The 14444-nt window shown below is 36.9% G+C and overlaps 1 protein-coding gene across 4 annotated transcripts in view; it reads right to left on the bottom strand.

The window, feature by feature from the left end:
- Positions 1-14224, bottom strand: part of WDR19 (WD repeat domain 19) — a 108150-nt gene extending 93926 nt beyond the window's left edge. For 2 of the 4 annotated variants that reach the window (XM_079152783.1, XM_079152782.1), the window contains exons 1-6: positions 13373-13396; positions 12026-12117; positions 11669-11734; positions 9128-9253; positions 4673-4788; positions 650-765 (exon numbers count right to left, since the gene is read on the bottom strand). In XM_079152783.1, coding sequence (XP_079008909.1) covers positions 650-765; positions 4673-4788; positions 9128-9253; positions 11669-11734; positions 12026-12117; positions 13373-13381 — 525 coding nt within the window. In that variant the 5' untranslated portion in view covers positions 13382-13396. The other 2 variants (XM_079152784.1, XM_079152785.1) reach the window with 2 other exon arrangements.
- Between the last annotated feature and the right edge of the window lie 220 nt (positions 14225-14444).

Below are 14444 nucleotides of genomic sequence, written 5' to 3' on the forward strand. Positions count from 1 at the left end.
GCTAATAAGTGGAGGATGACACATAATGGGGGGGAGGGAAGGGTTAGTGTTAGGGTTAGAGTTAGGGTTAGGGAGGGGGGCAAGTATGGAGGAAGGAAGGACTGTATAGAGGGTAAAGAGGGGTGGGAGGGGTGGGGGGAAGGGAAAAAATAACAGAATGAATCAAACAACATTACTCTATGTAAATTTATGATTACACAAATGGTATGCCTTTACGCCATGTACAAACAGAGAAACACCATGTATCCCATTTGTTTATAATAAAAAAAAATAATAAATTAAAAAAAAAAAGAATTGGACCTTAGAATCAGGCAGGCCTGATTAGGATCTACTAGTTATTAACATTTTATATTGTCAATATACATATATAAAATATGAGTTATTTCACAAACATACTTCTATAACCACAGCGGATAATCTATGCTAAAACAACAGGGAAATATACAAAGGAGGATATCTGGATAATGTATTCATATTAAAAAAAAATGTCCTAACACTACATAGAGAAAGGTTTTTGACACTTAAAATATGAAATTATTGCATATATAAACCACACAGAGACTTTTAAATTTCATAGGTTAGTTTGATAGACAAACTATTTCGAGGAAAAATTTGAATATATCAAGCCATAGAGACATTACTGTATTACCTGTCTTATTGTATCACCCTCCTGGTTACTAACTGTAATCATTTTGTCTTCACCACCTAGAGCAAGCAGATTTTCTGTATTCCAACATCCACATGTTATTCTCTTAGTATGTTTTCCTGAAAAAAGAGATGATTTTTGGACAGCCACATGGAGTTCTCAAAATAAATAAATAAATAAATCTATGATGACAGTCTGAAAATTTAGGTGATATGGGATTAAACAACAAAGAATTCAGAATCCCATTCAAGCAGTTAGTATCTGTATGACCTTATTTAAAACAGTTTATTACTAAGTTGTAAATCAAGAAGAAGGTTCAGATGGGTAATGCTCTTTCAACTTTTTATCTGGATATCAGCACATAAGAAAAGATATTCTGATCTGACAAATTTTGTTTGTTTACTACATAACAAAGTCTGTAATGACAATGTCTTAAGTAAATCCCAAAGCAGAGATGTCATCTTTACTTATAATCAGTTCCATGGTGTGGTAAACCTTGAAGCAGAAAAACACTCACAATTTTAATTGCTCATGACACTTCATGGTAATGCTGAGCTGCAAATATAAATGCACCCTAGTGAGATTTGAGTTAAGAAGTGAATCTCTTAGCTAGTAATAGTAGAGAACCACTAAGAATCAGAAACTCTTCTCACTGAGATTTCTAGTCAGCAAAAGAACTACATTATTATTATTTTTTTGTGTGATGGTGGCAGGGGTGGGGTGGGGGGTACTCACAGGCTTTATGGTGTAGGCATTTATGAAGGTCTTGAAATAGAGAAATCTTCAAGAGTCCCAAGGTTAATTCTATTAATTCTGGAGTCTGTTAAGTATACAGACTCCAGAACCAGATTGCCTCGCTTTGAATATTGGCTGCACTACTTACTGCAAAACCAAGGGTAAGTTACTTAACCTGTCTTTAGTCACCTCATTCATAAATTGGGGGGCTAGTAATAGGACCTATTTCCTTGAGGAGCAAATGAATTAAAGCAATAACGAGAGTTCTAGGCACACACTAAGTGTGGTGCCAGTGTGAGCTATTTTAGCTGTTATTGAGAGCAGAAACCATGTTATTTTATTCTTTGTACCCGCAAAGCACCCTTGCAGAAAGCAGGTGTTAAATAAATGGTTAAGCAAGTAGATCCTGGTTCAGGAGTTTGCCTGGAGTGAAGGAAGCCCAGAAAGGAGCACAGTGTGACTGGAGCAGAGGATGAGATGTGAGATGACATCAGAGGAATGGCAGAGGCCAGATCTTGGAGGGTTTTGCTGTTCACTGTAAGGACAGTGGCTCTGATATCCAGGGAGATCCACTGAAGGGTTCTAAGCAGAGGGTTCCCTCTGGCCTCTAGTTTGAGCATGTAGTCCTTGGTATCCACAACAGGATCGGTTCCAGGACCCCCCCAGATACCAAAATCCCTGGATGCTTTAGTCTGTTACATAAAAGAGTGTAAGATCTCCTGTATATGTTAAATCACCTTTATATTAAATTATGTCTATATTAAATCACCTCTATTTTACTTATAATATTTGATACAATGTAGTTGTTATACCATATTATATATGGAATAATGAAAAGAAAAAAATATGTACATGCTCAGTATAGATATAATTCTTTCTAAATATATTTGATTTGTGACTGGGTGAACCTGAGGAGGTAGAACCCCCCAATATGGAGGACCAACTGTATTCTATGGCAGGGCAAGAGCTGAGGCAGGGAGACTAATTAAGAGGAGACTGCAGAAATTCAGGTGGAAAACACCAAGGCCCACGCCATGATGGTGGCAGATAAGGTGATGAGACAGGCTGGAGTCTGGGAATATTTGGAGGTAGAACCTATGAGAGTTTCTGAGAAATTAGACATGGAAAATATGAGAAAGAAAAGGATCAAGGATGATGTAAAGTTTGGCTTCACGATGAAATGTCATCAACAGCAAGAGGGAAGCTATGGGTCAAGATATTAAATTTGAAGCATTTACTTGACATCTCATGGAAGATTGTTGAGGAAGCACTTGGATGTGTGAGTGTACAGTATGGAAGAGATATAAATTAAGGAGTTTTCGGGGTACAGGGAGTATTTCAAATCAGGAGACCACAGAACTAAAGTGAAGAGAACATTCAGAGAACAGACTGGGGAGATAGGATTTTGCTGAAGGACTAGGGTATACTGTGGAGGTAGGAGGGAAAAAACGCTATGTAAAGAGATATGCCAAGACGAACTCCTTTTCCTACCCAAGAAAGGGATAAGAAGGTCTTCCTCTTTCTTCCTATAAACCCAAAGGCCCTTTTGCTTCCAGTGCTCAGAACTCAGGTTAGCCTCATGATAAAAGCCAACCTGTGTCTCCATTTGTAGTTCTGGGTCATTTTAATATTATCGACTCATTTAATTAATAGTTAACACATTATGGTAACTGAAATGGGAACAGTGTTACAGGAGATTGGTGTTATTTAGTTAAACTGTTCTAACTTGGATTCATGCATAGTAGAACCAGGCAAAGCAAGAACAGCTTGTATCTAGTCTAGTTCAAGGAAATAAGTAAGTGCAACATGGGACAAGGTCACAGATCCTTAGTTACTGCAAAGTGCTGACAGATCATGCAACCATCAGCTGCTATCAGAAGCAGGGTGGCTGTTTTAGAAAGCAAGTTAGGAAAAAAAGCAGCCACAAATCAGAGTAACCTGTGAGAGAGGCAGGCATAAATTTAGCTCAAGGACCTAAAATCTGTAATTAATCTGAATATCTTAAGGCCCATTTTATATAGTTATTAAATAAGGAAGTGAGCAGCATCAATATTCATATTAAATTGAAGAGCAAAATAATGTATACATGACAAATGCCTTATTAAAAAATAATCACATTCTGGAAAATTATTTTCTTCTTCAAGTGTCACAATTTCTGGGGCTTATAAACTAGCAGATAGCATACACCTGCAGATGAAGTGGGAAACAGAAAATGCCTACTGAAGTCAAACAGACAATTTATATGATAAATTTATATGATAACTTCAAAAATTTTAGTTTAATCTTTCAAATAGGTCAATGACATTACTGTTTAGCTGCAGAATTAAAATTAGTATTAAAGAGATACATATAGGTGAAGACAATTTGAAATGATTTTCTACCCTTAATGGAAAGGTTCTCAAATATTCTGTAGGTGCCATTACCTCTGAGTTTAACACCTTTGTTAGCAGTAAGTTATTCTTTTTTTCTGGCCACTTGCAGTAAGCCCAATAGTTCTACCACTCATCAGCATGATGTTGACTGAAAAGAACCAATACTGCTTCTTCTAGGATATTCAGAGGGCGCAGAGAGTCTGAAGCAAGGTCAGACAAGAAACAAGCACCCACTAGCCATGCACCTGAGGCAAACAGAACTCATAGCCCAGGGGCTGGAATTATCGGCAGTGGCATAGCACTTGCCTAGGATGTGTGAGGCACTGGGTTTGATCCTCAGTACCACAAAAGATGAATAAATAATTAAAATAAAGGTATAAAAAATACAATATCATTATTTAAGAAAAAAGAACTCATAGCCCAACACCTAGATTTAATTGGTTTTTGGCTATAGTAAGAGGTCAGAATTAGAAATCTGGAGAAACTTTATTGAAGCAATCACCAAGTGTTTTGGTTTACCTACTACACAGACTAAAATTATTACATTATAATGCAACTAAATTAACTATAATTAATAATGAACAAATAAGATCAATATGTGTTTATATGCATATGAGCCAGTCAGTCCACCTTGGAAGGTACAAGCTGGGTGAGAAAGGGACAAATGGAATCCATGTCATTATGGTCTTGATGCCCAAAGGCACAGACTGACCTTCACCTGGTCTATTATATATGCCCTGGGAAATTCTTCGTAAACAGTGAAGAGGGATCTTTCCGTTTAACTAGCTGTGAGACTGAAGCAGGGAGGGCCTTCCTATTATAAAATTTCCTTTGTAATATCAAGGAAATCCAAGGCAAAAGAATTTACATTTAGGTAAAGCATCTCAAATATTTAGCAGTGTTTCCAGCTACAACCTACCAAGGACAGGAATCTTTCGAGATGTCTGATGATTATAAATAAGCAAATTTCCTTTAATAGTTCCAACAGCCAGGAAACTTCCAATTTTTGACCAAAGAAGGAAAGACATTTGATCCCTGTAACATTAAGATACAAATTACTAAACAATTCACAATCATGACCTCTAAATAATCCTTTCAAAAAGTACTTCATGAAATAATTTTAACCTCTGCTTAGAAGCTGAAGCACAAAATTATAAATTAATGCTTAAGGGCAAAAAGCAAATATTAAAAGACATTATGCAGATGCTATAAGATGATCTTAGGGTCAGACTCAAAATACAAATATATAATGAATATAGACTTCCATTAGGTTATGATGCAACTTCAAATTTTATGAAATGACTCATGATATTACTTTACTAATGATGGGTTTACTCTAATTGTAGTAAAAATCTTAATGGGGATGATGAAACTTCATGATTTCAAAAAGTAGTATTCAAATAACACGATGTATTGAATTGGAAAAATCATTGGGAATTTGTGATTTTAAAAAAGATGTATTTTGGGCTGGGGTTGTGGCTCTGTGGTGGAGTGCACATCTTACATGTGGGAAGCACTGGGTAGGATCCTCAGCACCACATAAATAAATGAAATAAAGGTATTGTGTCCATCTACAACTAAAAATGAAAAAGATTTTTTTAAAAAAAGGATATATATTTTTGCCTTCTCTGTCACTATTAAGAATAGCTCAGAAGCAGGGAGAAAGCACTTTTACCTACCACGATTATAACATACAATCTAAGACTCATGGGTTGGACTTTTACATAATTCCCTATGAAAGGGAATCAGGACTGTTTGGGAAATAGCTCATCCCATACATTGAGGAAAGAAATCACAATGGGTCTAGAACAGCAGCTCTCAAAATCCAATCCCAGAACCAGCAGTATCACCTGGGAACTTGTTAGAAATATTTTACAAAAGATAAACAAGCATTTTTCTCTACCTGTTTAAACAGGTGTAGCAGCCAGGAGAATGCCTCTCTCAGATCTCCAGCTGCAAAATGACCTAGGACTCCAGCAGCTCAGCACTGGAATCCGTCACCTCCATGAGCGAGCTATGTTTTCCCATGGACTGTTTTCAGACAATGACAGAACATGACAGGGACACTCCAAGGCCCATTCCTGGAGACCCAGGACTCCTTTGACTCAGAGATTCCCCACAGGCCCAGCTGAACTTTCTTAGAATTGTGCTACAGTCTAAGAAGTCTCTCCTCAACTTTCCTTTCCTCTCTTTCACAAAAGTTGGACATGCACTGGGATCTCACAGCTCTTCCAATGTATTCTCTTTCCCCCTCTAGGCGTTCCCTGTAGTAAATCTCTTATCCAGTTAATTCTGTCTTGGAATCTGCTTCTCAGAACACATGAATAAAAGGAATTGTGAGCAAGTTAAATAGTAACGGAGAAAAGAGGGCCTGTATAACAAGAACAAGGTTTGATCAGCACCGGTGCTCATGTTCGATAGGAATAATGCAACACCGGGCTATTCAACCGTCTATCAGCACCAATGGTCACACCCCACCACCTATAGAGGGTAAGCAGGGAGTTACAAGAAGATCAAGGAACTGGAATATCCTGAAAAGAAGAGCTGACTGAACAGCCTCTGTCCTTCTTTTAGGAGATCAGATCTCTAAAGGGGCCTACGAGTTATAAAAAGACACAAAAGTTCCCAATAATATTAACAGATCACGCCAATGTAGGATAATCTTATGTTATCTATGGTCAAGTAAAACTCCAAAGAAAATATTCGGGTGGAGCATGTAGCTTAGTGGCAGAACACTTGGCTAAAATGTGTACCCCAATATTGGGGGGGAAAAAAAAAAAAGAACAGCTCATTCTAGAGAAATGCACAGACTACTAAAAACCTTCAACCTATAGGAAAGGTGTGGGTTTAGAAGAGTCTTACTAATATGATAACTGAGGATCAATCAAAAAACAGACTAAACAGGATAATAAGTAGTCAGGGCTGTGTTGCCCTGGGAGAGGCATCCATGTGCCATGATCCAGCCAAGACTGAGTTGGTTAATGAATCAGATGTTGTGTGTGGGGTTGTCTCTGAAAAGATGGCTGTATCTCAGTTGCCTAACTGACTACTGTTGTAGGCCTAGCCAGTAACAGAGTAATTACTGGTAAAATCCTAAGAAGATATAGAAATATGACAAAAATGAAGAAATAATTTCAGCCTACTATGTTAAGGCAGTTTTTTAGTTAAGTAGCATCATAGTAAGTTCCTAATAATTCTATTTGAATATATTTTGTGTCCTTTTTAAGGTGTTTGAAGTCCTCAAAAGAATAATTTCAGATCAAATTTATAGATGGAATCTAAAATGTTTAAGGGCATGTAAGTTGGAAAAATAAAAATATTTATAAAATATTGATATTCCAACTTAATAGCTTCACCTTAACATACATACCTACATAAAGGATTCACTTTTACATAAAGAACAAAAAGTAGAAGCTATATATTTGTATATATCAAATATTTTTAGACATTAAATATTAATACCAAGAGTAAAACATCCTAAATTTTATCTTAATGACAATTACAATAACATATACCATTTCCCCAGGTCTTAATTTCCTGCCTGGTCATAACACACATTTAAACATCACAACAACCTTTAGATGATGCAGAGAAATGGACTCTGTGGGAACAGAGACAGCTGGGTGACATATCAATTAGAAAGGGTGACATATCAATTAGAAACACCTGGCAATTAGTTATACATTATTCTCTGGGTGAGAGGGTATGACTTCACTGCTGCTGAATTTGGTTCCGGAATCAGTATTCAATGTTCATGAACATTCCCTTGTGTGGAGTGTGTAAAATCTTTCTGGGAAAAGTGATGCAAACCCAAGTGCAAAAGGACAGGACAAACCATGGCAAGGTGGCACATGCCTATAATCCCAGCGGCTTAAGGCAGGAGGATCTTGAATTCAAAGCCAGCCTCAGCAACTTAGTGAGGCCCTAAGCAACTCAGTGAGACTCTGTCTCTAAATAAAATACAAAATAGGGCTGGGGATGTGGCTCAGTGGTTGAGGGCCCCTGAGTTCAATCCCCAGTCCCTCCCATCTCCCCCCAAAAAAAGGACAGGGCAAGAGATGAAGGTTCTTAGACCTAGTGAGACTTGGCACTGGACGGACAGTATCTTCTACAGCTCTGTGGCTCCAGAGTCACTTTGCAGGGTCAAAGGACACTGCACTGAAGTTATGTTTGGTTTGGCTCGGCAAGGCCACCTTGCTTCCTCTGGGTTCTGTTATTCCCTAGTAAATAAATTTATCCCTAGTAACTAAATTTATCATTTAATTTTACAGTGTGTATATGATCTCTTCCTGCCCACCTGCAGGCCACATGAAGCCATCAAGCAGATATCATACCCATTCCATAAAGATGAAGAAATTGAGGCTTAGACAGAAATTAAGCAACTTATCCCAGGTCAACATGATGAAGTTTTAGTTCAAATACTGGTAAGTTTTTCTTTTCCATATGGTAAAAAATGTTTTCTATTTTAGCAGTGTGTGTGATTTATTCTCTCTGACCTAGAGTTTTTTCACTTGAAAACAGCCCAAACTTTTTTTTTTTTTTTTTTTTTCCGTGCTGGGGATTGAACCCAGGGCCTTGTGCTTGTAAGGCAAGCACTCTACCAACTGAGCTATATCCCCAGTCCTCCACCCAATCTTTTACCCCACCCTTCACCGGGTGGAACCGACAATCCCATGGACTTTTCTGCTACATTCAGAGACAGAACTTCTGAATGGTCACTGGTGGTGTAAAGAAAGGGCCTTACTCTTTTCTCTGAAATGACTTGCTGTGAAGAATAATAGGACCCAAAGTGAGTCTGACTTAAAATGAAGTCAATCAGAGAAAGGATATGGACAGATGGAGCATCTGGGCTGCATCATCAGAACTCCTATAGACAGCTATCACTGTAGTCAACTCCATCTCCAGATTTTCCCATGTATATTTGAACCCATCTTTGTGATTTTTAGTGTTTCACTGAAAGTGACTTTTTTAGAAGCTATTTCTATTTCATAATTACAACAACTTTGTTCTAATAAACTGGCTTAGATTAGGATTATATATAAATATAATAACAGAAATGAACTTTTTCATTTATAAGAAAGAAACTCAAGTCATTTAAAAATAAAGTACTTTAAAATTAAGATTAAGTATTGCTGGCACAAACCTACAAATAATCAAGTTTCTAAATGAAGATTAAAAAATAAAAAAAGTTGGGAAATGCTAATTACTCTGATTTGGTCAGTGCATTCTGTATGCTTGTACTGAAATTTCATACTATACTCCAATAATATGTACAATGAATAGATGTTAGTCAAAAAACAAAGTAAAAACAAAGAACTGAGATCACCACTTGACAAAAATAAATAAACAAATAAATAAATAAAATTATCCTTACCTAATGCCACTGTCTAGCTGGCTGGTTTTATTTGTGTTGGCATCCCAGAGATAAATGCAACTGGATTTCTCAGCAATCATTGCTAGGATATCTCCATCTTTATCCCAATCCATAGCGACACAGTTTCTTTAAACAAAAAAAAGGAGGGCAGAGCATTTCTGTACATTTTTTTAAGTAGGGGGAAAGAAATTTAAATACCTATTTGTGACTTTTGTTTATCACAAAACTATTCAATCTATTTTGAATAGGTCATAAACTCTAAAACGAGAAATGTAACTCACTATTCACTGCTTAGCTAATACTTAGTTCAGATTTTTGTTGAGGGGATAATTTTTTAATTCTATTTTAATACCATTTTAATGTACTATGTTAAATATTATTACATCTAATAAATTAACAGATTTTCTTGCATCCTATGAAGAACCTGGCCTTCTGGGAAAACATACTCATCAAATACCTCCATCAAATCGCACCTAAAATCGACAGGTAAATTGTTACAATCAAGTTTTGAAAGGTCATTTCAGATTTACAGAGAGGTAAAGAAGGCAATGATAAGAAATGAAGTTATATCCAGATAAGTTGAAAATCAAGTAGATCAAGGTCAAGTAGATGTAAGATCACAAACAATGGGACGACTGAATTCTGAAGTGGTAAGAAAAGTTATTTTCATTTTATATCTTGATAGAATAAGAACAGATTCACTTGAGGTCACAACATAGTTATAAACTGTAAATGCACTATTTAACATGATTCTTACTGTTTAAGATTATTCCAGAATATCTGCTATAATTTAAAGACTTTAAAATTTCTGAAATCCTTAAGAACTCTTTCTCTCTAATGCTATTATTTTTCATCTTGAGAATCTGCTCTTGGGTATTGGCTAAGCCATGTTTTGATTTACATTTAAGTTGGGAATTACTTCTTTTATTCTTCAAACTTAAAATAAGTTTTAAGATATTTAAAATTTTTTTTAGTTATAGGTAGACACAATACCTTTATTTTATTTATTGTTTATTTTATGTGGTGCTGAGGATCAAACTCAGTGCCTCACATGTGCTAGGCGAGTGCTCTACCACTGAGCCACAACCCTAGCATTGGTCAGTGCATTCTGTATGCTTGTATTGAAATTTCATACTATACTATACTATAGTACTATACTATAAGATCTTAATTTAAGTATATACTATACTATAAGATCTTAATTTTCCGTAATATCCTCATAAATCTTGGAAGTATGGAAGAGGGAAGCTTTCAAATTGTTGATAAAATCATCTGCCAATTAAAGACTTAATGTATAACAGAAATTTATTTACCTGGAGATCATTTTTGGTCAAATTCGACTATCATGAATACAGTAAACGAATTCAGAAGAAATGATGACATTATGTAATCAATATTGATATTAGAGATTAGGCAATTAATCTCATATGATTTATTCAAACTGGTTTTTCACTGAGTGTCTTATTTTAGACATAAGGACCATGGGACTACTCTGACCTCCTGTTTCCCAGATTACAAAAATCAGAAGGGACAATTGAGAGAATTGTCAATTCCAAAATGGTAGCACTATGAGTAGGGCAGAACAGGGAGTGTGAAAGGCTGAGACCAAGAGAAATAAAACTACCTGGTTTGCAAAAAATGGTCAATAAACCACAGAAAACATGCAAATTTTAAAAGCATAGCAGCAAAAGGCCAATTAGGTGAAGGTCTCTACACATCTTAACTACTGGGACAGCAGAATAACTACTATCAGCAGAATAACTAATACAGGTAATGACTACACTAAATCATTAAAAGTGCCTAAATTATACTTATTTTAATCCAGACTGGTTTAATGAAAGTGGATAAAATAAAATTTTCATTCTTTAAAATGTATGTGGAAAGTAACTATTTTTCAACTTATTAGAGAAGAAATTACTAAAATAGATGCAGGTTGGGCATCTCTAATTTCAAAATCCTTATTTTGGACTCATTTATGATTCTGCTATAAAGCCTCCCTGTGAATTTATGTGTGTTTGTAGATATAAACTCTAACTCATATACTATACATCTACATATTTCATTAACTACTTATGTATGAAGAAAGTAAGTCCTTTTGGAGCTCCAGTTGTGTAATCAGTTTGCATGTGGTAGAAGAAAACAAATTCCTCTGTAAATGCAGAAGGCAAAAGATGAGGGTTATATATAGGTTGTAAAATTTTATTTGACTATAGTTTTAAGAAAATACTATTTAAAAAAATCTTTTAGGCAACTTAAAAAAAAAATCTTTTAGGCAGGGCATGGGTGGTGCATGCCTGTAATCCTAGTGACTCAGGAGGCTGAGACAGAAGGATGGCGAGTTCAAAGCCAGCCTCAGCAACAGTGAGGTACTAAGCAATTCAGTGAGACCCTGTCTCTAAATAAAATACAAAAAAGGGCTGGGGATTTGGGATGTGGCTCAGTGGTTCAGTGCCTGTGAGTTCAATTCCCGGTACCCCCCCAAAATAAAATAAAATTAAATTTAAAAAAAAAAATCTTTTAGGCAATAAAGCTTATACTTACCCAGGTAAGTTAATTTCACTTCTTTTTTGTCCATGACGATCAAAGATTTTCACTGTATGATCAGCTCTGGAAACAATTAGAATATGAAGACATGATTTAATTGCATCTTTTATTTATCTAAAGATATAAAAAATTAGGCTGCCACTCAAGTGATTTCAGCATTCTTTCATGGTACTTTCATAATTTGTATCTAAAAAGTTATTGCCAGGGAAAAGGTTCTATGAACTGTGATGTTAATGGAGTGAGAATATTCATTTTCCTACCATACTACTGTCACATAAGAACTTCGAGTGGTAGAACACGTGCCTTGTTTACAAGAGCATGATACAATTACTTAAAACATTCGCTGGTTCTTACCCTGTTGCTGCAAGGTAGTTTCCTGATGTTTTTTGCCAGGTAAACTGTATCGGTGAGCCAAGCCAAGTCTTTTCTAGCAGAGAGAAAACACGCTAAAAAATAAATAGAATTTTTGTATTTTTAAAACATGTAAAAAAAGGGTTGGTCAGAAAAGATGTCAAACTGTGATCATGAGAACAGTAGGATTCAGGTTAGTGAAGTCTGATGTTAGTGCTTATCCAAAATAAATAAATAAATAAATAAATAAATAAGGCAATAAACCAAACCAAACCAACCAAAACACAACCAAACAGAAGTGGTTAATACAGTATGGACCTCAAGATATAGGAAAGTGTTTATTACAAAACTTTTTTCCTTCCTTTTTTTTTTTGCCATGATTTTCCTAAATTGCCCAGGTTGACCTTAAACTTGTGATCATCCTGATGACAGGAGTGCATCACTGCTCCAGGCTGGCCTTTGTTTTTCTAAATGTTAACTTTACAAAAATGTATAACTTTTTATAAGGAAGCCACAAACCACATGTGGCTATTGAGGATTTGAAATATGGGCAATTCACATTTAGATGTGATATAAGTTTAAAATCAGATTTCAAAGACTACGGAAAAAAAAGGTTGCAACTATCTTAATAATTTTTATATTGACTAATAACATTTTGGATATACTGGGCAAGATAAAACATATTACTAAAATTAGTTTTATACATTTCTTTATAATTTTTAATGTGGCTACTCAAATTTTGAATTTAGATTGATTCACATTATACTTAATATCAAGCAGCGCTGATCTTGTAACAAACTCAAGTGAAAAATAATTAGATTTTAATATTAAGCTACAGATTAAACAATGATGCTCATATCTAGTCATATGAAGCTTAGCTACTACTACTACTACTACATGAAACATTGATCAGCGGCAACACAAAACTTCCAATGTTAAAAATTAAACACCGTGAGCATTTCATATACCAAAGATAAAGGAATATCCATCCAAACAAGCAGTTGAGATATAATCGTGATCGAAAGCAGAGACGTGCTTTAATCCCAGATGCACTTAGGTTTGGTAGAGCATGGAGACAGTCATGAGGGGGAAAACAAAAGTATTTATAAAGCCTCTTACTTTTTGCAATTTTGTACGCAAGCGAGGAGCCCTTAAACTTAAATTTTATTATCTTCATGGCAGACCTGCCTCTGGCTGTGATCTTACATATTATTTTTCTTCTGTGGAGCTCTAGAATGCTCCAAGTACAATGCAGAGGGAAAAGTACTAACTTCATACCCAGAAAACCAAGATTTAAATTTTGTTTCTCACTTATTAACTGCAGGGCTTTAAAGCAAGTCACTAAATTACCTCAAGCATAGAATTCTCAACTGTAAATGGAGAATACTTCCTTACTTCTAATACTTCATAAATTGTGAAGAGCTTTAGAAATATGAGTTATGATCACTAATCTGTCAATTCCTATTTCCACGCTAATATAACCACAAAGAAGGGTTAGACGTCTAAAATAATTTTAAAATTGAGCTTTCCAGTTCTTCACAGAGGAGGACGGGAGGTATTGCTGAGGTAAATCCTCCCCAGTGACCAGGGAGTGGGGTTCACGAGAAGCCCAAGCCTAGAAAACCTGCGTGCAGAAGGAGATGCGCAAAAGACTTGAGACTTGCGCGTGCGGGAGCAGATTTGTTGGTGAATAAAGTGCTCTCGCTACCTGGCAGTCTGGACCAGTCACCGGCAATGCAATTTAAGACTATTCCTTCGGAGACTTTTCGTTCTTTTTAGGGCGCCGGGCAGTTGCCCGGCTTGTCAGGGGATTCGAAATGATGCGGATCATGCTACCCGACTGAGTCAACTTCACCGTGGCCCCTTCTTTCTGCCGTGAAGTTCGGGTGTCTTCAGACCCAGTCTGCTCCTTTCGTGGCGGGGTTCCCTCTTCCCACACTTCTACTCGGTTCGCGGTTCCGGCAAAAAGAGGCCTCTCCGCCTTCTTTTCTGCTATTTTCTTTTCTTTCCCCTGGTTCCTTCCATTTCGTGCCTGTCCTCCCCACAACTCCAGAGAAGGGAAGCGGGCACAGACCCTCTCCTGACAGGGACGCTTAGCGGGCTGATGAAGGCCCAGTGATCGCGTCCTTCCAACCCCAGGATTTGTAAGTTATTTACCTTCATCTCAAAGCTCCAGCAGCCGCACGATTTAGTAAGTGCGCAGGCGCACCCGATCTCCTTCAAGAGGGCTACCGCGTTCCCGTCACCCAGGAGACCGAGCGAGCAGCGACCAATCCGCGAACGCCATCTGAGGGCGGTGCCTGGAGGGGCGGTGCCTAGAAGGAGCCCACCACTCCCGGGAAAGGTGGGAGACGTGGACTTGGGTCACGTGACGTGGGCGGAGTGAAGCCCCGAGAAGTTGGGCGACGCGGGGTCTTGCAGT

The sequence above is a fragment of the Sciurus vulgaris genome, assembly GCF_902686455.1.
Source record: "Sciurus vulgaris genome assembly, chromosome: 9".
Lineage (NCBI taxonomy): Eukaryota > Metazoa > Chordata > Mammalia > Rodentia > Sciuridae > Sciurus > Sciurus vulgaris.